Source organism: Ochotona curzoniae, unplaced genomic scaffold (genome assembly GCF_017591425.1).
Source record: "Ochotona curzoniae isolate NIBS_2020 unplaced genomic scaffold, NIBS_Ocur_1.0 contig_2321, whole genome shotgun sequence".
Taxonomy (NCBI): Eukaryota; Metazoa; Chordata; class Mammalia; order Lagomorpha; family Ochotonidae; genus Ochotona; species Ochotona curzoniae.
The window spans coordinates 12827558-12852652 of NW_024465421.1; the positions used below are offsets into that span (position 1 = coordinate 12827558).

The following is a 25095-nucleotide window of genomic DNA, read 5'->3' on the forward strand; positions in this document are numbered from 1 at the left end:
AATAACAGTAAATAAAACATCTGTTTTAGAAAGTTACAACACTCTCCTACCCTGTGATCCAACCAGTCCCCTTGAAAGAGTTTATCTCACAGACACACCTGAGCAGAGGCACACGACACAAGGTCATGAGCTGTGGCGTGGTTAGTAACAGTTCAAAAAAACCACACAATGGAGAGGCTCACCCCTGGAGCTCCGGCAGTTACGGTGTACCAGAGACCAACAAAGCTCTTGTGTTTGGTATCTTGTGGGATGAAAAAGGCAGGGTGCAGAAGATGTATAAGTGTAAAGGTGTGGAAATACCTACATTTGAGTTGTTTGTGTTCACGTGGCATGCCTCTGGACACACAGAAATTTCCTGACGTTGGTTACCTCCGTAGAGGTGACCTGGGTGGCTGGGGAACGGGGAATATGGGGAAAGTTTTCCTTTTCATTCCTTTTCAAACTTGCATGTTTTAAACCTTGAATATTATATCACCTGCTCACCCGCAACTCTGTAACATTTTAAAACAATGTTTAGGAGCAAGCACTGGGCTCCGAAGCTGCTTGGGACAGTACTGTGTGTCAGGCAGCGTAACTGGCTCTTCTAGTTCTGACCCAGCCTCCTGTTTATGGGGCATCCTGGAAAGTAGCAGATGATGGCTCAAGCATTTGGGTCCCTGCCCCCTCCAAGGGAGACCCAGGTGTAGCTCCAGGCTGTTGGCTTTCAGCTGGCCCCACTCTAACTTTTGTGCGCATTCAGGGAGTTAATCAGTAGATAGAATATATCTCTCTGTGTCTCTCTGCCTTTCAAATTAAAATAGCATTTTTAAACTTTAACAAATCTGTCCCAAATATATGTATGTCATAGTTTAATGAAAAAAAGATTGTTTAAGATTCATTTATTTGTTTTTACTTTAAAGGCGGAGTTAGAAAAGAGACCGAAAGGGAAATCTTCCATCTTCTGGTTCACTCCCCAAACGGCTGCAAAGACCAGGATTGAGCCCATCCAAAACCAGGAGCCAAAAACTTCTTCCAGGTCTCCCACATAAGCCATCCTGCACTGCTTTCCCAGGCCACAAGCAGGGACTGGACTGGAAGTGGAGCAGCATCCCACATGGGATGCCAGCACCGCAGGTGGAGACAGCCTACCACAGCACTGCTCCCCCACCATAAGCAATAACCTGCGTGAGACTTCAGACAATATCCCGGACGTGATCAGACCCCCACCCTGAACCCTGGGGACCGTCTGAGCTCCAAGCCCTCCGGAGGGAACGAAGGGACCAAGAAAGAAAGGAAAGGGACAAAAATGGGTATCGGGGTTTGGGGTCCTGGGAATGGTCCTGCTCACCTGGGGGTGCCCGCGATGGGGACCTGCTGGGGCTGGCACTGTCGGACGAGTCCAGCCAGGAGTGGGTCTTGGCACCATCTAGTGCCCATTGGAGGCTCTGCAGCTGCGACACGCCGAGTCCCCGGCGCTGGGCCGGGGTCACCGCAGCCGCGTTCTCCGGGCCCAGGGAGGCGATCTGCTCCGACGACAGCTCCTGCGGGGAACAGGACAGTGCGCTCAGAGTGGGCTGCAAGGAGGAGGGAGCGATGGACAGAAATTTCCCAGGGTCTGGAGCCTGGCCATTTAAGAAATAATAACAACAACAATAATAATAGTTGTTGTTTAATAATTAAAAGAAAGGAAAGGAATTAAAACGTTTAATAAATCTTAAAAGACCTTTTTGGTCCAAAAAGAGGTTTCCTCCCTCGAGGTGATCGAAGTGGCAAGAGTCATGATTTTCTCACCGGGTGATTTAGCGCCATTTACTGCTGGGCAAGACGCCTTGCCCACCCCCATGCCTGCCACCTGCGGATTCCTGACGCAGAAGGCAAAACCACAGGCCGCAACTCCAAACAGCTAGATGGGAGCCCCAGCCCTGCCACGTTCTGGCTGTGTGGCCTTGGACAAGTCACATGGCTTCTCTGGGCATTGGAATTGGCCATGGCATGGCTAGAAGAACCATCTTCCTGCGTGGACTCCAGTCTTCTGGTGGAGCTGCCTTGGCATCCTGTGATGGGTCTTCCGAGGACTCCCCACCCCCATCCTCGGGAGAAGGGGAGGGAACACGTGGCTATCTATTGTCGATGTCTGCAGCAGAACACGGATGGGGGAGCGTCACCCTCTGGATCACCTGCCTTTGGAGGGACTTAGGATCAGATGGGCTGGGAGGATTCTGCTTCTGTAGAAGGGCTGCTGAAGTCACCCTGCAAAGTGCTGGGGAAGAGGGCCTGTGCTCCTGTAGCCCTCCCTCTCTCTTCCTCTTCACTAGGCCCTGCCGGCATCCCATCCCTCTGCTTGGAGCTCCTCCCAGCACTCCCCTTCCGGTCAGAGCTCAGACTTCTAAACATGGCCAGGGCAGCTTCAGGCTCTGGGTTTTCAGCCCCTAGAATCCACAGGGTGACACCTTGCCATGGGCTTCCTTCTTCAGGGAATATCATGCCTCCATCCCCACCCACCTAAGCTGCTCTCTCATGTTCAACATCACCTCCTGTCCTCTCACCAGGCACACACACCACACACACACACACACACACAGAGCAAGGTGCTATCCTTGTCACATCCACCATCAACACAGAGTATTACAACTAATATATGTGTGTGTACATATACATGTATAATATATATATTGTATATATATATTTTTTATATATATATTTCAATGTTGCTGACTTATAACCCATAGGCCAGATTGAATCTCTATGTGATTTCAAAATTAATTTGAGTCGGCTGCCAACATTTAATTATCAGGAGATTCCGTATGAAAATGAAGATTCCTAACTGCTTCTTCAGAAACAAAAAAAAATAGGAAGCGCCTGCAATAGTGGGCCCGTATGGTTGCACTGCGTTAAAAATAGATAGATAAGGAGGGGCCTCCCATTTAAACAAGGCTGCCTCTTTACACTGTTTCATGTTACCTACCAGGCCCCTGAAAGGCACTGTTCTAACCCCTCTCCCAGTATATTCCTAGGTACACTTAACCTGTCACAATGCAGGTGGCCAATAGGAATAAATATCTCAGTAGAGCAACAAGGAGGAAGTTGCAAGTGCACTGCAATCAGGACCAAGACAAAGTGTTTACCAAAATGCCAGGAACTGGGACTGAGCTGCTACCCCATGCGGAGCAACCCAGGGAAGCAGCATTTATGCGTCCCATCAGTTCAAAGGTTGCTACTGATCTTCCCCAAACAGCCCCTACACCTGCTCTGTGCTGGGAACTGTCTAGGCTGAAGCGGCCAGAGGCAGGCTTCATGGGAGTCTGTCTCAGCCTGACTTGCTGTCTCACCCGGGTGTGGAGACAGAATGAATCCGCCCAATCCACCAGCAAGCTAGAACATCAGGGTCACTGGTCCTCCCCAGAGCACAGGTGCTCCACCACAGTTCTAGTCTTGTGCATGGACAGAAAGCCAATACCTCTCACTGGGTACCTGTTTCCACTGACTCTGTTCCACCCTCTCTTTTTCTGTAACAGTTGTCTCCCGTCTCATTATTGTCTCCTCAACATTTTTCTTTATAGCAGCTATAATCTTCCTATTCTGGAAGAACATCTTCTACAAATCCACAGTCCCTCATCTGTAAATCCAAAGTCCAAAAAAAAAAAAAGAAAAAGGAAAAGTTTTTTCTAAAGTTTAAGACAAATTTATTTCCTAGAAAAAATTTGATCCGAATTGATATGAAGCTATTTATAGTCTCTATTTATTCCAGTTTGTATGACTTGTCACAATCTTCCTCATGGGAATATGAATGCATTTACTTCCAAGGTGCTCCTCTGAACACTGCTATATTAAGACACATACAATATACATATGGGTTGGTGATCTTTCAAAAATCTGAAAAAGTCTGGATCCTGAACTCTGCCCCAAAGATCTTACACGTGTGTTCACAATCACATTACATACTGTTAGTAGAAAATCAACATAACGTGTTATGCAGAAAAGGCAACCATATGACCATTTGTGCCCTAATCAACTGTGTAAAGATTATCAGAAAAGGCAACTGTAAAAACAAATACAATTGGGGCAAACATGGCCTCTGCTTGGGATATCTGAATCCCACACCAGAGTACCTGTTTAAGTCCCAGACTTGGGATCCAGCTTTCTGCTAATATGCACCTGTCGAGCATCAGGACTAGGGACCCTGCAGCACACATGAGTGACCCAAATGGAGCTCTGGACTCCTGGCTTCTGTCTGGCCCAGACCTGACTACTGCAGACATTTGGGGAGTGAACTAACTTATGGAAGATTCTCTTCTTTCTCTCACACACCTTTCAAATAAACTAAAAAATTAAAACCAAACAAATACAATCAGAAGAAAAATTTAAATTTTCAGAAAAAAATATTTTTGAGGTCCTAAACTTATCGTGTGAGCTCCCATTGCTGGTCCATGTTGCTGAGCTCTCTTGTGGCCCAGTGGCAAGCCCCAAGCATCCCCAGCCCTTCACCTGCTTCCCTGTGTGATTTGAAACGGGGTCAAGCTCCCATCTCTCCTGGAAAAACCAAGCACCTACTTTGAATATCTCATCGGGAAGGCATTTTATTGCTGATGGCTGGAAATACGGCATCAAATCCTTGTCGAGGGTTCGCAGCTCTGCCTTAGTTAATCCAGCTGGGGAGGAAAAGGAACCGTGAGGGTTTAGTTCAAACCATCGGAACTCTGCTTGTTTTATTAATGGAGCTGCATAATGATCAGAACTGCGTGTTAGAGGCAAGCATCATTCTTTACAAAAGACCCTGAGAGTCACACTGGGGAATCAAGTTCCTTAATCAACTCAGAAAAAAATGTGGGTTACATTAGCTTTGATTGGCCTCCTGTAGTGAAATGTATGCCCAGAAGGAGTTTCAATTTACACATTTTCAGATTGTGTATAAATCTATTTATGGGCCAATTAAATAGCCTTCTATACCAGTACTTTTCATGTGCTCAAGAATCTCCAGGAGAACCTGTTTAAAAAGGAGATTGTAGACACCACCTTCTTAAATGCCAAGTCATGAAATCCAGGCCTACTGTCACTCCATTGTTGTTTATAGCACATGGCCAATACTTGGTTTATTTTTAAATTCAGGTTTAAGTTTGAAAATGCAAGACAAAGGCATGCTCAGTTCTTCTGACCTGCAATGGTTCCAAGCTCCTGCAAGACGGAGCTGGTCCACTCGCTGGGATCTCCAAACACAACTGCTGCTTTCCTCTTAAACTCCGTCAAGATGGGAGGGCTGCAGAACAGGGTCCCAATTCTGGCCACCACTTCCCTGATTTAAGACAGAAGGATGGAAAGTAAGCTCAAGGAGTTCTCCAGCACAAAGAGTAATGTGTAGAAGGTAGACAAGTGAGGACCCTGCCAATTCCACTTACCACATTAAATGCAAAAACGGGCAAACCAGCAGAAAGTAAAGTGTATCTTGATGAAGTGGGGGAAGAAGGATGTGTGATGAGTGAATGGGGATGGATCAATTGACAAATAGATAGGTGAGAGGATGAATGGATAAATGGATGGTTGGGCAGAGATGAATGGGTGAATGGGTAGGTGGATGGGTAGATGGATGAGTGGGTAGATGGATGGATGGATGGGTGGATGGATGGATGGATGGGTGGATGGATGGATGGATGGATGATGGATGGGTAGATGGATGGATGAATGAATGGATGGATAGATGGGTGGGTGGATGGATAGGTGGACAGATGGATGGATGGATGGATGGATAAACAAATGAATGGTCAGATGCATGGATAGGTGAGTATGTGGATAGACAGATGGGCAAAGGGGTAGATGGTGGCATGGATGGATAGGTGGACAGATGGATGGATAGATGGGTGGATCATTTGCCATTTTACACACTGTTGTTTTGGTTACCTGAATTCTGAGATCTTTATCAGTGGGATATCAGTGATGTCCATGGTACACAGGATTGTACCAAGTCCTACTAAATGAAAACTCTTCAGATCCTGGACACCATAGCCTGAATCCGCCAGGAACCCTTGCAGAATAGATTTGGCCTACAAAACAGGAAGAATTATTTACTTCAGTCACTCTTACAACCTATAGACAAGTTCTGCATCAGTATCCAAACTTTGTCAGCATCTGTTTCCACAACTTTCAAACAGAATCCATCTTGTCTCTCAAACTAGTCCTTCCACTGGAAGTGTCTTCCACATTTCCAACTGTTATAATCCAGTCATTTTTCCATGTTTGGGTTCAGTTCAAACGTCACCTGTGGGGCCAGGGCAGTGGCACAAAGGGTAGTCTATTGACTGAAGTCCTCGCCTTGAACATGCCGGGATCCCATATGGCGCACCGGTTCTAATCCCGGCTGCTCCACTTCTCATCCAGCTCCCTGCTTGTTGCCTGGGGAAGCAATCGAGGACAACCCGAATCTTTGGAACCCTGCACCCATGTGGAAGATCCAAAAGAAGCTCCGGGCTCCTGGCTACGAATTGGCTTAGCTCCGGCCATTGCAGCCGCATGGCGGGTGAATCATCAGATGGAAGACCTTCCTCTCTGCATATCTGCCTTTGCAATAAAAATAAATAAATCTTTTTTTTAAAAAAAAGAAGAGGAAATGTGCCATTAGGTGATTTTGTTGTGTGAACGACATAAAGTGTATTTGCATAAACCTAGTTACACATGCTACTAGATACACACCTAAGAGACATTAGAATCCTACGGGACCCACTGTTGTAGGTGCCGTCAAGCACCTACGATATTCAAGACACATGAATATTGTCCCTATTTCACAGAAGAGCAGAGTGGGGCACAGCAAGGTTAAATAATCAGGCCAACATCGCATCACCAGGAAACGAGGGCTGTAAGATTAAAACCCAGACAGTGTGGCTTCAGAGCCTGCACTCTTAGCCAATGAGAACACTTGGCTACAGGAAAAGGCTCGAGGACTCACATTAGCTTGTGAATTTTCTTATTAAGTCTTCACAATCAGGCTTCCCTAGTCATCTCCTAGCAATTTGTGCCCCCAAACTACCAGGCATGCCCACTTTCAAAGGAGTGCAAAAAATACAATTCAAGTAAAATGACTTCAAAGATACAGTATTAAATTGTCCTTGCCACAGCAACCCAGGAAATGCAAGCTCAGCCTGCAAGGAGGTAAGTCAAAATATATTTCCCTGAATGACTGGACTAACGTATATGTAATGATTCTGAGACAATTAATACCAACACTTCTAGGCAATATTAACTGCTGAAAATGAATGACTGTAAGATTTCAATCTCTCTGCTCATCCTTTCGCTTTCTCTAATAGTTTTTTCTCCATTTTATTGGTTTTTAAACTGAACTATCTGTTAATGTAGTTCCGCCAGGTCTGCCTATTAATCTAGAATCGTGCATTTAAGGGTTTGATTGGGAGCTAAAGTTGAAGAACTGACTGCAAATGATATATGCAAATGTTAGGTTTTCATATCCTCTCCAAACATATTGATAAATCTCACTGCCATCCATGGGAATTAAAATTGGTGCAAGGGGAACGAGATACTCTGGTTTCTAAGTTGGATACATTTCTCTGTTTCTCCCAGACTGCAAATAGAATGATTTTAATATCAGAAGTGTGATGTGGCACTTCCCAAACTAGTCAAAACCAGTTCTAAAATCACAGCACCGTGACAGTACACAATGTCAGGGTGGGAGAAACCTCAGACTGCTGAATCTAACTCTTACATCTTACAAACGGATAAAGGATCCTAAAGAAGGGAAGTGCGGTGATGATGATGATGATGACTATCAAGAAACTAATTTTGATTGGTTTATATGTGCCAGGCATTGTTAAGTCCATCATCAAAGTCCCTTTTAGACCTAAGGAAATATAACTCAGCCGTTGACAAGAGACATTAGTGGGCCGGTGGGGAGAGCATTCCCTAGCCTTTCACAGCCTCTTTCCTGCTCTCAGCTCACGTGGGCGTGGGGAGACGGACTCCATTCGTTACTGCAGATCTGACCAACCAATGTGTTCTACCGCTGACCACAATTATTGCTTCAGAATGGGCAACTATATGACTGGAGTTCATCCTGGGATTGTTCCCAAAACTAATGAAAAGACACCTGTACATGGGATTGCCAATTAGGTGGTAGATAAGCCTAAAATGGAAAATGACCACATCGGAAGAACTATCAGAGAATGGAGATGACATGGAGGAGCAAAGTCTTCCCTTTCCAACAATGGAATTGATCTGCCTCAGCATCTCCCCCAACCAGGAGAGTCGAACTTCTGGGTGGAACATCGTCTTTGGCCCATGAAGAATTAACTACCACAGGAAGTTTCTTCCCACCATAAGCTACCAGCCAACTGAACAAAATCTCTAAACAACGGCTCTCAGATATTGAACAACAGAGCGCACAGGATGGCAATCCCAAAAGGAAAACAAGATAAATAAGGCAAGTTCTGAAATTGCCTTTGCTGAACTGTCCAGAAGCTATGAATTGGGAGAGGGGGACCCAAACAAACCCAGCAGTCCTGGCTGAGTTGAGGACACCAAGTTCAAGAATTCACAACAAAGCAGACCCAGCCAGCTCTCCTTCCTCACCACTTGACCACCACACTTGACACAGCCGTAAGTGGCGACTGCTTCCACTGACTCCTCTAAGAAACTGGAAAGACTTTGTCATTAACTTATTCAATACATATTTTATCATGTGATAAAACATACATGTCTAGCCCTATATTCGTTCTTTAAAGAAAAACATGTGCTATTCATCTTTTATAGATACCCATTTCTGGATCCAGGTCTATTCTAAGCCCATCTGAATATCACAGGCAGCCCCCAAAGGACTTGAAAATAACTCTTGGAATGCTTTCTCTCACCATACAAGCCGCCCCAGGAAGCTGCCAATCTACGATTTTTTTTTTCTGTCAATAATTACACAAAAACTAGAGAAAGAAAGGACAACAAGTTCACAGAGACCAGCACATCTAGCGTTTGCAGGGGAAAGTACTACACAAAAGAAAACTGCATGGAGAGAGAGGGGAGCCCTCCAGAAGCGTGCAGAGATATCCTCGTAGGTACCGAGCACTGATTTGCACATGCAAGGAAGGACACTCCAAAGAAGCAAGGAAGGAAGCATCGGAAGGCAGCAGGCAAAGCTATTCCCAGAACTCATATGGAGCTGCGGAGCATTCACGTTCCCATCAGCCACAGCGGAGAGATCTTGAAATAAATGCAGCCCTCCGAGTAATGTTGTTTCAATCATTCCAGAATAAAGATCACTCTGAACTCACCCTCATCAAGTTCAAAAGAATGCATCCAAAGGGGCAAAGCGGTCGGGAAGGAACCTTAAATACATGCCTAAACAGACAGCCCAGAAGCCTTTAAAGGAATACAAGCACCTCAAGCTTCAGTGATGCAAAATTTGTGCTGCTCGCCATCCACCCAGTTCACCATGCTTGCACCTGGGCAAGGAGACAGCTAGGAGACAACGCAGTTGAGAGAAGCAGACTCAACAATAATGGTGATGTGAGACCGACAGCATGTGCGTAAAACACTGTTACAAACACCACAGACGCAACCAAAAATATAAATGAACACATCCTGACACTGAGGAGATCCTTGCCCTATACACCTGGGGTCTCATATGGGCACCGGTTCATGTCCTGGCTGCTCTGCTTCCCATTCAGCTCCCTGCTTGTGGCCTGGGAAAGCAGTAGAGGCCAGTCCAATCTTGCAATCCTGCACCTTCATGGAAAGCCCAGAGGAGGCTCCTGGATCCTGGCTTCGGATTGGCTCAGCTCCAGCCATTGTGGCCACTTGGGGAGTAAGCCAGCAAACAAGGATCTTTCTCTGTCTCTTCTTCTCTCTGTAAATCTGATTTTCCAATACAGAGAAATAAATCTTAAAAGAAAGAGAGAAAGAGAGAGAGAGAGAGAGAGAGAGAGAGAAAGAAAGAAAGAAAGAAAGAAAGAAAGAAAGAAAGAAAGAAAGAAAGAAAGAAAGAAAGAAAGAAAGAAAGAAAGAAAGAAAGAAAGAAAAAGAAGGAAAGAAACTACAACTGAGCATTTAAAAGAGCTGGCACACATACCTGTCCTGGGGTCCATGCTGTGTACTGGCTAAGGGAAGCCACCGTGTCTACAGAGCTGAGGTCCAGCTGCTCCAGTTCACTCTCATTCAGAGCCAGAGCAATGCGCCCCAGGGACACTACGTGGTGCTTTCTCCAATACGAAGGTGTGTCCCAAAGCTCCAGGGCGGGGAGAGGACACAGAGCAGGTTGAACAGCAGGAACAAGCAGTTCATCTCTCCCCTCCCCACCCCTCACATTCAGACGTTGAAACCTAATCCCCAGGGTGACAGCTATGGGGGTTGAGGCCCTGCACCCATATGGGAAACCAGAATCTCCTGGTTCAGCTCTAGCCATGGGGGCCATTTGGGGGGGTAAACCAATAGATGGAAAGGCTCCCCCACTTTCTACCTCTCTGTGTAACTTTGCCTTTCAAATAAATGAATAAACCTTTTTTCAAAAAAAAAAAAAAAGAATGCCAGTTGGAGCCCTGGCTACACTGTGCTTTCAATCCTGCTTCCTACCAGTGTGTCTGGAAAGGCAGCAAATGATGGTCCAATTGCTTTGGTTCCCACCCACATGGGAGACCCATATTGATGTATGGACTCCTGGATTTGGCCTGGTCCATTCCTGGGCTGTTAAAGCGTTTAGAGAGTGAACCAGCGAGTGGAAAATCTCTCTCTCTCTCCCACCTATCCCATCAGTTTGTCTTTTCGATAAATAAAAATACGTAAGTACGTTTACCTACATTAAAGACAATTCTAGAAGATGTGTCGCCTCAGCATGCTAATATTTCTACACTGGCAAGAGTTGAGTGTAGTATAGCATAGTCATTTAAGTATAGGATGCTTCACATTTTGTTCTTGAGACTATAAACTGGCATGTGCTTTGAAAAGAAGATTTGGCTCCAAGTACCAAAAGATGGTTAAATACTTTTACTCATTACCCCAGAAAATCCCCCTTCTCAGAACTTGTTCTGAGAAATTGCAATTGCTCAAACATATACATACAAAGATGTACCTGGAGGCATTAAAAAAAAAATCTCAAATTCTGGCAAGTGGCACAACAAAAAGAGCCAGCCATAAAACAAATTTAACAGAGCTATATAAAACACTGCTATTTCTGATATAAAAAAATATACCTTCTCTATAGTTGGACATGGGAAGTAATTTGTTGACAGTTAAATGAGCATATTTTTACAACACATATGAATGTACATGAAATTTCATGCCAAATATACATGAAATTCACACTGGTATGTTGTCATATACACAGAAATCTGAGAGGCAGGGGCTGGCATTGTGGCATAGCATATCCAAGTGCTGGTTTGAGTCTTGATTGTTCCGCTTCTCATCCAGCTTCCTGCTAAGCACCCAGAAAAAACAGCAGAAGATGGCCCAGGTCCTTGGGCCCCTCCCTTCCTGGGAGACCCAGATGAAGATCCAGGCTCCTAGCTTCAGCCTGACCCAACCCTGGCCCTGGCTGTTATAGCCATTTGGGGAATGAGCCAGCAAAGAGAAGATTCATATTTATATTCTTTCTCTCTCTCTCACTCTTTCAAACAAATAAAATAAGTCCACAAAAAACAGCCAGACATCTGGGAAGCTTTAGGTAAACATACCAAAATATCAGTGCTTGTCTCTACATAACAAATTGTGGCTGAATTTCTTTTTTTATTATTTTTCCGACTTTTCTAAAATAAATTTGAATTACTTATATTAAAAAATAGAGTTTTAACATAATTTAGGCAATTTAGAACTGTGTATTGCACAACTATCCCAGCAGCCAAAATAAACCACCCAAGGGGAACTTCATAGATAGAGATACTTTATTTGCTGGTTCATTCCTCAATTGCCAATCAACAGTTGGGGATGGACCAGGCTGAAGCCAGCAGCCAGGAGCCAGGAACTCAGTCCATGTCCCTCACATGGCTGTCAGAGTTCCAGCTACTTGAGCCATTGCCTGCTGTCTCCCTGTGCATTAGCAGGAAGCTGGACTAGAAGCAGAGTCAGGCTTCCAACCCAGGCATCCCAGGTGGTGCCTTACTTGCTAAACCTAAACTCCTGCCCCTGTAACTATAATTTTAGATGATTTAATTGTTCATCTCAGGAGGGCAATCAGGTACTGCACAGCTGTCCCAGCAGCCAAAGCAGGCCATGGTGGCCAAGCACTGCAATCCTCTTGGCTTTGTTTTTCAGAGGCATTTGCAATCGACTCTGAAAAAAAAATCTGCTGAAAGCAGCAGTCGGCCTTTCCAAGGAAAGGAAGAAAAGGTCCAATTTCTGGAAGCAGCCAGAGGCATCCAAGCATCCCCAGGTCCTGGGTCCAAGCACCTGCTGAATGCCAAGACACATCTCTCTCTGCTCTCTGCCTCAAACCAGAAGAGAAGCTACACATCCCCCTGTTTCTCAGATCACCACAGAGAAACTTCAGTAAGAGAATGGATTTTGTGCCTGGTGTGCAACCCCTATCCCTCTTGAATGCATTCTCTGTAAGGTGAGCTTTACCTGCACCGCCTTGTCCTTCAGCGCTGTCAGCTGAGTGTGGCTGAACCCCTGGACCGCCCCCAGCAGCTCCACGCTCCTAAGGAAAGTGTCACCCTCCATGCAGAGCAGGTCCTCGGGGGCCCAGCAGGTGTTGGCCTCGGCCAACTTGAAGATGTCAAGGGAAGAGGGAGGTATGACTCCGTGGCAACCTGGGGAACAAGTGAGGAGGTGTAAAAGAAGGAAATGGAAAGGGGAAAGAGAATCCAGAGAACGTGAGCCTCTTTATCTATTGGAATGAGAATCTGTTCCAGTCAGGGTTATTCACAAGGTACCTTTCTTGCTAAGGACCTGGTCCTGAGGAAAGGCCAGTTTCCTGCCCATCCACGTGCTTCCAGCAGGAGCTTCGCAGCATTGCAACGGAACTACAAGCACTTTGAGGGCAGTGAGAGCTGGTGTCTGACTGTCCTGACATTCAAGTCAAACGCAAAGCCATCAGGCCCTCCGGACTCCAGCTTTCTGCTCTATAAAATGGGAATTAAAATGACCTCATAGCATGGTTGTGAAGACTCAATGCGATCTGCAGAAATTCTTGCCAAGCATACAGCAGGCACTCAATAAATGCTAGCCATCATTACCATTATTTTTGTTATCTGCATGTGCAACCCAACTGTTTTTGGAAAACCCCAGTGTAGAGAACTGGCTGCCGAGGGCAGAGGTGCAGAGACCGAAGAAGAGAGGACAAATCCAAGACACCACAACGTAGAATTTGAGGAGCAAGTTCATGGGCAGAAGCATGGTCTCAGGCAGCTGGGAGACATGGGTTCCCAGCACCAAGAGGTGGCAGGTCCTAAATAAAGAAAGCCAGTCAGACAGCCCCTGGACCTTTTTAAGAAATATTAAGATTCATTAGAGAAATTCTAGGCTCAGACAAGAGCCCTTCTGGATGTAAGAACATCAGATAAGAGCATCAGGTTATCTTAATGACTGTGGTTATCCTATATACCCTGAGAGTTCTCTCAAGGGTAAAGTGGCAGTTACATTTAAAGTGGCTGCAGCCATGTCAAGCCAATTCCCCACACCAGCATTCAGGGCTCCAGAATTATAAACATGGAGTCCTCATACCCAGTGGAGAGGAGCATTTGGTGTCAATAAAAATCACATCGGAGGCCTGGCGTGATAGCCTAGTGGCTAAACTCCTCGCCTTGTATGTGCTGGGATCCCATATGGTCACCGGTTCATATCCCAGCCGTGCCACTTCCCATCCAGCTCCCTGCTTGTGGCCTGGCAAAGCAGTCGAGGACAGCCCAGAGTCTTAGGACCCTGAACCCATGTGGGAGACCCGGAAGAAGCTATTGCCACCTGGCTTTGGATTGGCTCAGCTCCAGCCATTTCGGGCACCTGGGGAGTGAACCAGAGAATGGAAGATCTTTCTCTCTGTATCTCCTCCTTTCTGTAAATCTGCCTTTCCAATAAAAATTAATCTTAGAAGAAAAATTTAAATCACACTGGAGGGGAGGGAGCCAGTGCCAATGCATAGCATGCTAAGCCTCCAGCTATAGCTCCAACACTGCCAGTTGGAGTGCCAGCTGCTCTACTTCTGATCCAGCTCCCGGGTCATGTGGCCTGGAAAAGCAGCAGAGGATGACCACTGGGGCTGTGGCCTTCTTGCTCCAGGAGACCAGAGAAATGGGCCTGAGACATTTTCCCCGGCAATGGGAAGAATTCCATACATTTGAGCCTCATCTGATCAGATCCGTTGCCCACCAATCCCAAAACCGTGCTGTTGTCTTTGATGGCTGACATGCGCCACCTGCACGATACCCTAAGCGCCTTAGGAATAGTCTCGGATCTCCCGACTCAGCAGCTGAGCACCACAGGTGCCAACGAAGTCACCAAGGGGCATTTCCCAAGTCCTGCGGCCAGTCCCCTCTCACTACATCTTCCCTGGGAACTTCCCAGGACTCCGATCAAGAAGCACGGCAGTCGGTGGTCCTCAAGCCTCTTTGTCAGAACCCACTTGGAGGAGACAACAGATCTGTCCCTCTTGGATCCCTTCTCACCCACTGTAATGTGAAAGCAGGAAATACCGTCACAGAATTGGAAAGGAACAGAATGACTTCACAGCATAGCAGGAACTTGGGCTTACCACTGCTGCCTGCCCACGGTTTAGAACAGAGCCTGGCAAGTGGAGGGTATTCAGTAAATAGGAGAGGACTTCAAAACATCTTGGGAAAACGGACTTAAAAGACCGTGTGTGGGGGAGGGGTGAAGACAATGTGGATTTCTCTTGAACGTTATGAAGTCTCCTTGTATTTGTAGGATGCAAGCTGTCTCAAAAATTAACTAGAATCTGAGACTCAGTGCTGTGGCTCAGTGGGCTAAACCCCAGCTTGCAATGCTGGCATCTCATATAGGCGTGGGTCCAAGTCCCAGCTGCTTCGTCTCCAGTTCAGCTCTCTGCTAATACACCTGGAAACGCAGCAGAATCTGACTTTGCAAATAAATAAACACACCTTTTAAAAATATAAATTAACTGAAACGAAACCAAGAAGTAATTCTGCTCATTCAGTAAGCAATAATTAAAGAAAACTCTGTGTGTTTGATGACAGACCTTCCTCCCCAGGGCGTGGACAGATCCTGTTTCTGTATTAGGGGTACACACTTCATACTAGAACAGATAGGCCGAGCTGGTACTCCCCGCTGTGGCTGCCAAGCCCCAGGCCGCATGTACTGGGTGAATGCAAGCAAGCAGGGATCTCTTATTATTGTTTTTATCCTTACATAGCTATTTTAGGGGTCTGGTTAACCCTGATTCCTCATGCCTCTGAGAACACTCTTATTAAGGATAACAAAACTCCCCAGCCCTTCGCATCTACGATACACCAGGCGCCATGGTACCATTCTGAACAAGTGTGTGTTTAAACATATTATCCCCCATAATAATTCACTAGATAGAGACATTCACTCTCCCCATTTCACAGAGGAAGAAAACTGAGCCACAGAGAGGTTAAAGAACGTACTCAAAGTCACATATCTAGTTTGTGATGAGACTCAGGATACAAACCCAGCCAGTGTGGCCCTATCCTGGTGGTAGTTAGTGTCCAAGCCATAGCGGCCATTGAAATTTCAGCCATTCCCACTGAAAGGTTTGTTACCCTGATTGGCCTGTTCACCTGCTGGTATGGGCCATGAGTCCAAGTCCCTTCACAGTGCTGTCATTCCTTGGCCCGTGGGTACTCACTGCTGCTTTGCTTTGCAAACATTTCATCCAGTCTCTAAGACAAGGAGACCTGTGGTGGTCAGGGTCCCAGCCCAAGATGCTGCTGCCCAGCCACCGGCCCTGAGACCTCAGGGTATACTCACCAGGGGCAGGATTGGAGCTGGGGCTGTGGTCACTGCTGTTCCAAACAGATTCAAAAACAACCCAGAGGAACTCTGCAGGGGGCAAGGTCGCACCCATTTGGGAAGCTGCCTGTTGAAGGACCTCGGGAAACTGTAGAGGTTACAGAGGATGAAAGATGAGCCAGTCCTAAAACATCAGATAAAGGTCTACTCCAAGTTTAAGCCGCAACACTGCTTACGGCCTCCATTTGTTTTCTTTGCAGCAATTTCTCATATAGATTTAACCCCAGTGGGGCAGTTACTACAGCCTAGCAGGCTAAGCTGCTTGCCACCTGGGACACCTGCATCCCCTATCAGAGCACCAATAAAAGCCCAGGCTACTCCCGCTGGCTGGGCCAGTCCAGCTCCCTGCTAATGAACACCCTGAACGCTGACTTTCCCATGACCGGCTGTTAGCAGGTGGATGTGACTTTGGGGTCACACCATGTGTTCAGCTCTGCAGAGCGTGTACGATGACGTGTATCTGGTACAGGCATACAGATGCAGGAGTGAGAGTGTGTAATCAGTCAATGCCATCATTATTTGGTAAATACTCCTTTTCCACAGATGGATTTCCTGATCTGGTCGGGTGGGGCATGGTCGAGGGATTTATTCTGGCAGTTGGGATGTGGCAGAAGAGACAGAGTAGCTCTCACAGCCTAGGTCTCAGGAGTGTGATGCTATTCCACCACTCCCTTCTGGGGTTTCAACACTCCACACAGAGCAGGACCATGAAGGGCTCCAGAGACACACTCAGGGAGCAGGGCTGCTCCAGGCAGAGTGAGTAAAGCCCCGGTGGCACTGGCATCCCATATGGGCAACTGGTTCCTGTCCTGGCTGTTTCACTTCCCATCCAACTCCCTGCCGATGCACCTGAGAAAGATGGCCCAAGTTCTTGGCCACCTGCACCCAGTGGAAGACCCAGATAAAGTTTCCGGCTCCTGCCTTGGATCTGACATGCTGCAGCAGCAGCAGCAGCAGCAGCCATTTGGGGAGCAAATCAGCAGATGGAAAATCTCTCTCTCTCTCTCTGTCACACATACACACACACACACTCCGATTTCAAATAAACAAATCCAGAAGAAAACGTGATTCCTTCTTGCTTGTTTCACTTGCCTCTAGCCCAGGCTGTCCAGCTCATGGAGAGTCCAGCACCTAAAGGGCTGGGCCCAGTAGAGGTCCACGTTGTACACACTGGACACATGTGCATGTGTGTATGGTCCCAGCTTGAGTGGGCACACACGTAGGACACATGCAGAAAGCAGCTCAATGACAGCCCCTAGGCCTCACACATCTGCCTGGAGCATCATGTGAAAGACCCTCATTCAGTTGCTGCCTCACTCACTCTCTCCTGAACCTCAGACAATCAGGAAAGGAGTAGGAAACACTGGAGCCCCCTTGAGATAGGGAGGAAGCTTCTAGAACCACAGACAAGCAGCAAACCCCATGGGGTGTACCTGACCCCAGTTCCTCCCACTTTGAAATCCTTCAGCCTTCACAAAAGTACCTGTGTGGCAATGGGGCTTAATTCTTCTCTTGAGAAAAGCACGAGAAAGGGTCCCAAGTCCTTCATCGTCTCCAATGTCCAATTCCCAGGCAATCTGAGAAGACAGGAGCCGAAGAATGGAAATTCCTAATACACTTACTAGGAAACTTGCCAGACCCTCCCCTCACGCCTGAGCATCCCTGACATCCAGAAGCAGACCATCTGTATACTTGGGGAAGCCATCAATCATGTGGTCCCACTATCTTCACCTGCCCCCCACCAAAAAAATAATGACGGGCAGGGCATATCATGTACATTGACCCATCAGTCTTGCCCAGAGATGCAAAGAGAAACTGCCAGCGAAGATATTATTTTTTCTAGTTTCTCTCCTAGGAAACAGCACCTAATGGGTCCTTTCTGTCACCAAGTAGAGGAAATAAAGGCCACATCAAGGAGTAGAGACAAGCGACAGGAGGAACATGTTTCTGGGAACATGACTTGAACCCCTGGATCCAGTCATGCCGGAAGGTCACCCCTGAAGTCTTCCATTGAATCCTTGGATCAACATAACAGTCACTCCTGGCAGAAATGCAAAATTCTCTCTTGAATTTGACAGGATAGTAACAGCAGAGGCCCAAAATTCATTGCTGTCCTAATAGACCACAAATGTCCACCATGAAATGTTTTACGTTATCTCTGTTTATTTCTCTGAAAGAGATCTGCTCAGTTGGAATTGGCAGGTGTATCTCTGCGTGACAAATATCACCATCCCATCAAACCACAAACTCCCTGAGGGCAGAAACCGTGCCCATCTTAATAACAATCATATCTTTTGCCCTAGTAGTAAGACAGTTGTCATGTACAGCATTAGGTGACAGACACTGCCCTAAGTCCTTTATCTGTGCCAATTCAGATACCCTACGGAGGCTCTTGCAGCTGTGAAAACTAGGAGCAAAGGGGAACCAGGCAGAAGACAGGGCATTTCTGAGGCAGTGAAAAAGCCACTGGATGTACCATCATGGTGATCTTGTATCAGGATGCATGTACCCAAATCCACAGAACATTCAATACCAACAGTGATTCCTGGCTACATGTGGATTCATCACAGGCAAGAAATGATTCCACTCAGAAGGGATGTTGATAATACTGAAGCCATCCACATGTGGAGCAGGGGGCATTTGGAAAAATCCATGAGTTGTCACCTAAATGTGTTGTGAACCTAAAACCACTCCAACCTAGTCTTTAACAATATCATCTTGCTGTGGTGCCAACTTTCAAAACTCTCTCCCTGTCACGTGCCAATGCGCATTGGTGTCAATCACATGAGCCATAGGCTCAAAAGAGCAAGATGACAGTCACAGCATCTAAGCCTCCTCTCCTTAGCTAGGAGCCCTCTCCCTGTCGGTAAGGCAGGAGAGTCCAGCTCGGACGCCCTTCCACCCGGCACATCGCAGCAAGTCCCAGTGCCCCTCACCCGAATTCCTGCAGGAGCCTGAGCCTCATGGCAACCTTCTGCTCGGGGCTGAGGTGCAGGCAGCCTCTGAGAGTGTGCAGCGCTGTGGCCCAGGCCTTGGGTGAGATCCCTGTGCTGATCATAGCGGCCGGCAAGTGACACAGCAGGTGTCCCACGATGTCCACGGTGTAGTCATCAGCAATGGAGTTATCCTGAACCCAACAAGCAGAGGTGACGAGACAACCCAGCAGGGCACGCCACGTCATGATCTCTTAACAACACTCCCCAACCTGAAGATCTGAGGCAGGAGCTACCCCGCCATGGGTGACCAGAGATGGAGCAGGTGGTGGTTTTAACTAGTGAAAGCCCAACATGGCACATAATGAGCACTCTGCCCATGAGGACTTCGCAAAAGCCCAGCATTCAACAGCAACAATCACGACAATAATCAAAGAAATAGCATGCTGACATTCGTATGGCACTTGGAAGCTTGGCCACCCTCAAAATGACAGGACCAGCTCATGTCTACCATATATGTTTACAATGTGCCAGGCATTGGTCTACTAGACTAAGCATTTACAGGCCTTAAACCGTTCATTCATCTTCCTGATCATTGTGAGAAATTAAGTACTAGTAGGATTCACTTTTCAAAAGAACCTGGCAGCTATCCAGGCACGCTGGCCATTGGGCCTTTGCATTCAACAAGGTACAGCTCATTATGTATTACCAAGGACTCCATGAAGGATGTGGTATCATATCCATATTTCTGGTGAGGACCCTGGGGCTCAGAGAGAGGAAGTGACTTGCCCAAAGCCACATAGCCAAGTTATGGCAGAGGCATGTCTAAAATATACTCCGTGTATTAGTCTTTGCAGTTTCACAGAGAGGCTGCCGCTCAGGCAGGCCCCAGGCTCAAGGGGAGCTCTGGAACCAAGAGCCAAGGTTACCCCAAGCAGCAATTCCACAGCCAACTTTGAACCCTACAAGTCAGACCTCTAGCTGTCACAGCAGGTGCAAGATGCCAGCAACCCCTCCTGGAGGGGCTTTCCCCCTGAATGGGAAGGGATTTCAGCAAGAGTGGCCCGGAAGGATGTGTCCTTACCAGGCACTGCTGAACTTTCCTGATGACCAAGTCCCTTTTGTAGGAATCTAAAACCAAGGAATGCAGCCGTCTCTTTCCCAGGCTGATGAGGAAGGGCACACACTGGGAGGCTGGCATCGAAGCCAGGTAGCGCGCACTGCAGGGAGAGCAGAAAAGTGGGAGGAAGCCAACAGCAGGGGGGTGTTGGGGGGTGCATGCCCAAGACCTTATTCCAGAGACACCCTAACTTTAGCAGGGGAAACAACATGAACTCCACAACTGAGACAACTCATTTCAGCTACAGATGCACATGAGGAAGAAACTACAGTAACCCTAAAACAGAACAAGGAGCTAAAGCACTGCTTGTGAGAGCCGTATTCCATATAGTAGCGCCATTTGAAGTTCTGGCTGCTCTGCTTTCAACCGAGCTCCCTGTTAACGGGTCTGGGAAAGCAGAAGACAGGTCCCTGCACCCATGCAGGAGACCCGCAGGAAGCTCCTAGCTCCTGGCCCCTAGATTGGCTCAACACTAGCCTTTGAGGTCATTTGGAGAGTGAACCAGAGGATATAGAAGCTCTCTGTTTCTCCTCCTTCTGTAACTGTCTTCCAAATAAAAATAAAGAAATATTTAAAAGAGGAAGGAAAGAAGAAAGGGAGGAAGGGATGGAAGAAGGAAGAAAGGAAGAAAAGGAAGGAAGGAAGGGAGGAAGGGAGGGGAGATGTGAAGATGTGAAGAGAAAGTCTGTGTCTTCTCCCTGAAATAGAAGCGGGGACAGTGTGATCTTGGACCTGCCAGGAATCACTACAGACGAACAACCTGCCTGACAGTGAAGCGGACAGAGGAAAGCAGGGCTGAGAGACGCATGACATCTTCTGAGCCCTTAGACCCAGCTGTGCTCCAAGTCCATCCTCACACTTTCCAGTTATCCCCAAGGGAAAGTTCTCTTTAATGTCTAAGTCAGTTTGAGGTCAAGCTCCATCCCTTTGAACCAACTTCATGCTTAGCTATCTCCTCCCACGAGATCCTGAGTTTTTTTGAGGGGGGAGCTGCCTCTGAGTCTAGCACACAGGAAGGGTTCAATCCATCTTTCTCTGCTGAAGGAAAACCACAATGATAAAAGAAGGAAGCAGAAAGTGTGTCTGAGAGTAGGGCTGCTCCACCAGCCTTTCAGCCCACACTCAACAGGAGGAAGGTGCCCTGCCCTGCTCACACCACACCTGCCTGCACACCCTAGAGCCTGGGCACAGCTTCCAGGCCAGCTCAGTCGGAGCCTGCTTCCCTGGTCCTTATCCAGGCTTCAGTGGCTCGGGTGTTAAAATGAAGAAAAGCAGGAGGGTCTAGGAAAGACCTGGAGGGTGCTCAGAATTTCGATCCTGATGCTCCAGCTCTGACCTGCAAACTCTAATTTGCCTTTAGCTCCTCCAGGAAAGCCAGGAGGGAAAGAATTCCTTTGGCTGGGTGTCCTTCCTGCCAGGATTACAGCTGAGCCAGAATGGGGGGCTCGAGGAATCTCTGAGCGAGACATTGCGTGGAATGCCTACACCACATAAGGGGATGGCTGTCTCCTGCTCCCTGGTCCAACTTCCTGCTAACGTGCGGAAGGCTGCAAGTACGTAGGTCCCTGCTGTCCACGGAGGAGACCTGCTTTGAGTTTCAGGATCCCAGCTTCTACTTGTTACATTCCCACAGCTCTGTGGGCATTTGAAGAGTGAGCCAGAGGAACGGAGGATCTCTCTCAACCTCTCGCTCTCTCTCTCTCTCTCTCTCTCTCTCTCTCTCTCTCTCTCTCTGTGTGTGTGTGTTTAAAAGACAGGAATGGTAAATATCATGGGGCATCAGGTTAAGGCACCACTTGGTGATGCTCGTATCCCACACTAGACTGCTGATTCAGTCCCCAGCTGTTCCACTTTCTATCTAGCTTCCTGCTCTTGTGCCTGGGAAGCAGCAGCTGGTGAGTCAAGTGCTTGAATTCCCTGCTACCCACAAAGGAGACCCAGATGGAGTCCCTGGCTCCTAGTTTCAGCCCCGCATGGCTCCAGCTAATATGGGTATCAAAGGAATTCATCAGTAGAGAGAACGTGTCTTTATGTATGTCTCTCTCCCTCCCCTACTTTGCTCCCTCTCTGTCACTCTACCTTTCAAATAAACCAGTAAATCTATTTTTAAAAAATAATAATAAGTAAGTGAGTAAAATGAATAGGAAAGGAACCCATTTTCACTTACGGGAGGGCAGCCAAGAGGAAAGGCGGCACAGATGACCTGGCCACATCCCAGTATTTCCATGCCAGACAGTTAACCTGGAAGATGAGGCAGTCAGAGGAAACTGATTCAATCATACTGAAGGCAAATCCACACAAAGTACTTCTTATGTGCTGCCTGCTAGTCCAAGCACTTTGTCCATGTTTGCTTCTGTAACGGGATACCCAAGGACTTAGGTACTATTCCTGTGCCCAATTGATGGATGAAAAACACTGAGCTGATGACTACAAGATGGGCATAAAGATTAGATTAAATATGGCAATGTCCAACATCCGTCTTGTTTTAACTGCAAGGATGTGAAAGATGACTTGAAGGTCCCTCAACAGGGTTAAGTAAATGATGGCATATCCCATACGATGGGATAGTAAACAGCTGGTTTGTTTTGAGCTGGTAAATTTGTCCACATTCACAGTCTATGGCCTGAATGACATTACCAAGCGCATGTGCCACAGATGAGGTTCAACAGTACTAGAATGACATTTATGTTGTTTCCATCACACATAGCTATGGGTTATATTGATCAAGGTCAAGAGCCTTTAAGACGTCAGTGGTGGGGCTGTGGGAATTTGGAGCTCTGTCACAAAAAAGCCAGAGACAACCCGGTTCAACAGCAGGCCCCCACTCATCGCTTACTTCTGAGTAATTCTGGCATAAATACCTTTATAGGTTACACACACTCCATCCAGGCCTGGTGTCTAGTTGGGGCTGGGAGGGTAAGTGGGAGAGAAAGAGAATGAGATGGAGAAGCAGAGAAACACAGCCTCGTTACCTGATGCGGTGAAAGCAGGGAGAGGTTATTCTCAAAACGCTGGAAATGAGCCAGAAAGGAGTTGGCATCCATGGTGTTGATGTGCAAGCAGGTCATGCCTTTCACCAACTGTCCAGTGCTGGTAAACAAAACATGAACGGGGATAAGGAGGAAGGAGCAAAGAGAAGATTCTAACTAATGTGGGCTCCGGGCACGGGAGTCCACTTTCCCACCTGAGAAGCCAGGCTCTAAAGGGCCACTTCTACCCACGCGTGGAGCCACTGCCCCTACCTCAGGAGTTCCTCTGGCCTCTCAGTCGTCTCTGACAGCTGCTCATACAGGAACAAGGCCTGGAGAGAGAGAGGCAGGGACAGTGTAGCCAAAGCACTCACTGGATTGATGGGGAAAGCCCGCAAGTGGTGATCCCATTCTATAGATGGAGAAAATGAGGTACAATCAGGCTGTGTTCATTCCCCAGGACCAGAGACTCGCTAGACAGTAAGGGTCAGGATTTCCACTGGTGTCCAAGTGAGACCAGGCCCGCTGGAACCACGCAACATGATTCCCTGTGCTCCAAGAAATGGATGAGGAGCAAAGGCTTTGTGTGGCCAGGCTGGAGTCTTAAGTGGCAGCCAGTATGTCAGCCAAGAGAATCGCAACCCACATTGGGGTCCCCGCAGTCAACTCCTGACTCCAGTTTCCCCACTGATGCAGACCCCGGGAGGCAACAAGTGGTCGCTCAAGGAAGTAGGTCCCTGCCATTCCCATGGGAGACCTCAAGTGTGTACCTGACTCCCAGCTTCAACTCAACCCAGTCCGGGCTATTGCATTTGGAAAGCAAACCAGAGGATGCATTCTCTCTCTCTCCTCTTCCAAGTAATATACTTATCATTTTATTTACTTGAAAGAAAGAGAGACAGAAAGAGCTCTTTCATCTGCTGGTTCATACCCCCACACATACTCACAATAGCCATGGTTAAGCCAGGCTACAGTCAGGAGCCCATAGCTTCCTGTGGATCTCCTGCATGGGTGGCAGGGAGTCAAGCACTTGAGCCATCACCTGTTGCCTCCCTGCTAAAGTGCATCCGCAGGCAGCTGGAATTGGAAGTGGAGTCAGCAAGCCTAGGCACTCCAATGTGACGTGATGGAACCCCAATCAGTGGCTAGGACAAATGCCTGCTCCTCCAAGAGAGTTTTTAAGTCTTAATGAACACAAAGCTGCTGTGAGCGAAGGTCTCTCTGTGGCTCCTTCTCACATGTGCACCTGCTAGTTCCTGGGCAGAAGTCACCCCAGAAAGCAAAGGTGGATGAGTAGACCAAGATGCCCATGAAGGAGTTCCTGCAAGCAGCAGGTGCCCCCTCCCCCTCAAACCCTCCCAGTGAGCAGTCTAGAGGAGCAGTCCCCGGGCGGCAAGGGAGCCGTTCGTTTTAAGGAATGTAATTTTGCAGCATCCCTAACTTGCAGATGCGATGAAGCATGACATTCCTCTATTTTATAGACTTAGAAACTTTGAGTGTAATTCCCTCAGCAGAAGAAACAATGAGCTGGTGTCAGGCAAAGACAGCTGCGGTGCCAGTAGCTGAGAGGCCCAATGCATTGCATCTTAAGGGCCCACAGAAAGGAGCAGCAGGAGAGCAAACCTCAAAAATGTCCAAGGTCACAAGATCAAGGTCAGCGGTCCTCCCACGGTCAATCTCCATTTCAGGAAATGGCAATCCCATCAATTCAAGTTGTCTTGAGGCATTTGGCACCATGGTTAAGAGCCCCTCCACCTTGGGTCACTTGCATCCCACGTGGGAATGCTTGGGTTCTAATGCCAGCTAGACTCTGCTCCCACTTCCTGCTACTATGCACCCTGGGAGGCAGCAGGTGGTGGCTCAAGTACTTCAGGTCCCTCCCACCCATAGGGAAGACCTGAATGGAGGCTCCAGGTCCTGACTTCAGTTGGCCCAGCCCTGGCTTGTTACAGACATTTGAGGAGTGAACCAACATATCAAAGATCTCCTCTTTCTCCCTCCCTCTCTCTCTTTGACTTTCAAGTAAAATAAACACATCTTCAAAACAAGTTCTGCCCCTATAATATGTACCTTTCTACTGTTTTTTAAAGATGTGCTTATTTATTTGAAAATCAGAGTTACAGAGAGAGAGAGAGAGAGAGATCTTCCATCAGCTGGTCCATTCCTAATG

At 47.4% G+C, this 25095-nt stretch overlaps 1 protein-coding gene across 1 annotated transcript in view; it reads right to left on the minus strand.

Moving 5' to 3' along the window:
* Positions 1-321: 321 nt before the first annotated feature.
* Positions 322-25095, minus strand: part of OTOA (otoancorin) — a 46050-nt gene continuing 21276 nt past the window's right edge. The window contains exons 15-28 of the mRNA XM_040973718.1: positions 23199-23257; positions 22929-23046; positions 22124-22197; positions 19921-20056; positions 18840-19030; positions 17387-17480; positions 15862-15991; positions 12520-12707; positions 10037-10192; positions 5872-6014; positions 5133-5269; positions 4531-4628; positions 1328-1520; positions 322-392 (exon numbers count right to left, since the gene is read on the minus strand). Coding sequence (XP_040829652.1) covers positions 322-392; positions 1328-1520; positions 4531-4628; positions 5133-5269; positions 5872-6014; positions 10037-10192; positions 12520-12707; positions 15862-15991; positions 17387-17480; positions 18840-19030; positions 19921-20056; positions 22124-22197; positions 22929-23046; positions 23199-23257 — 1788 coding nt within the window. The remainder of the gene's footprint in view (positions 393-1327; positions 1521-4530; positions 4629-5132; positions 5270-5871; positions 6015-10036; positions 10193-12519; positions 12708-15861; positions 15992-17386; positions 17481-18839; positions 19031-19920; positions 20057-22123; positions 22198-22928; positions 23047-23198; positions 23258-25095) is intronic.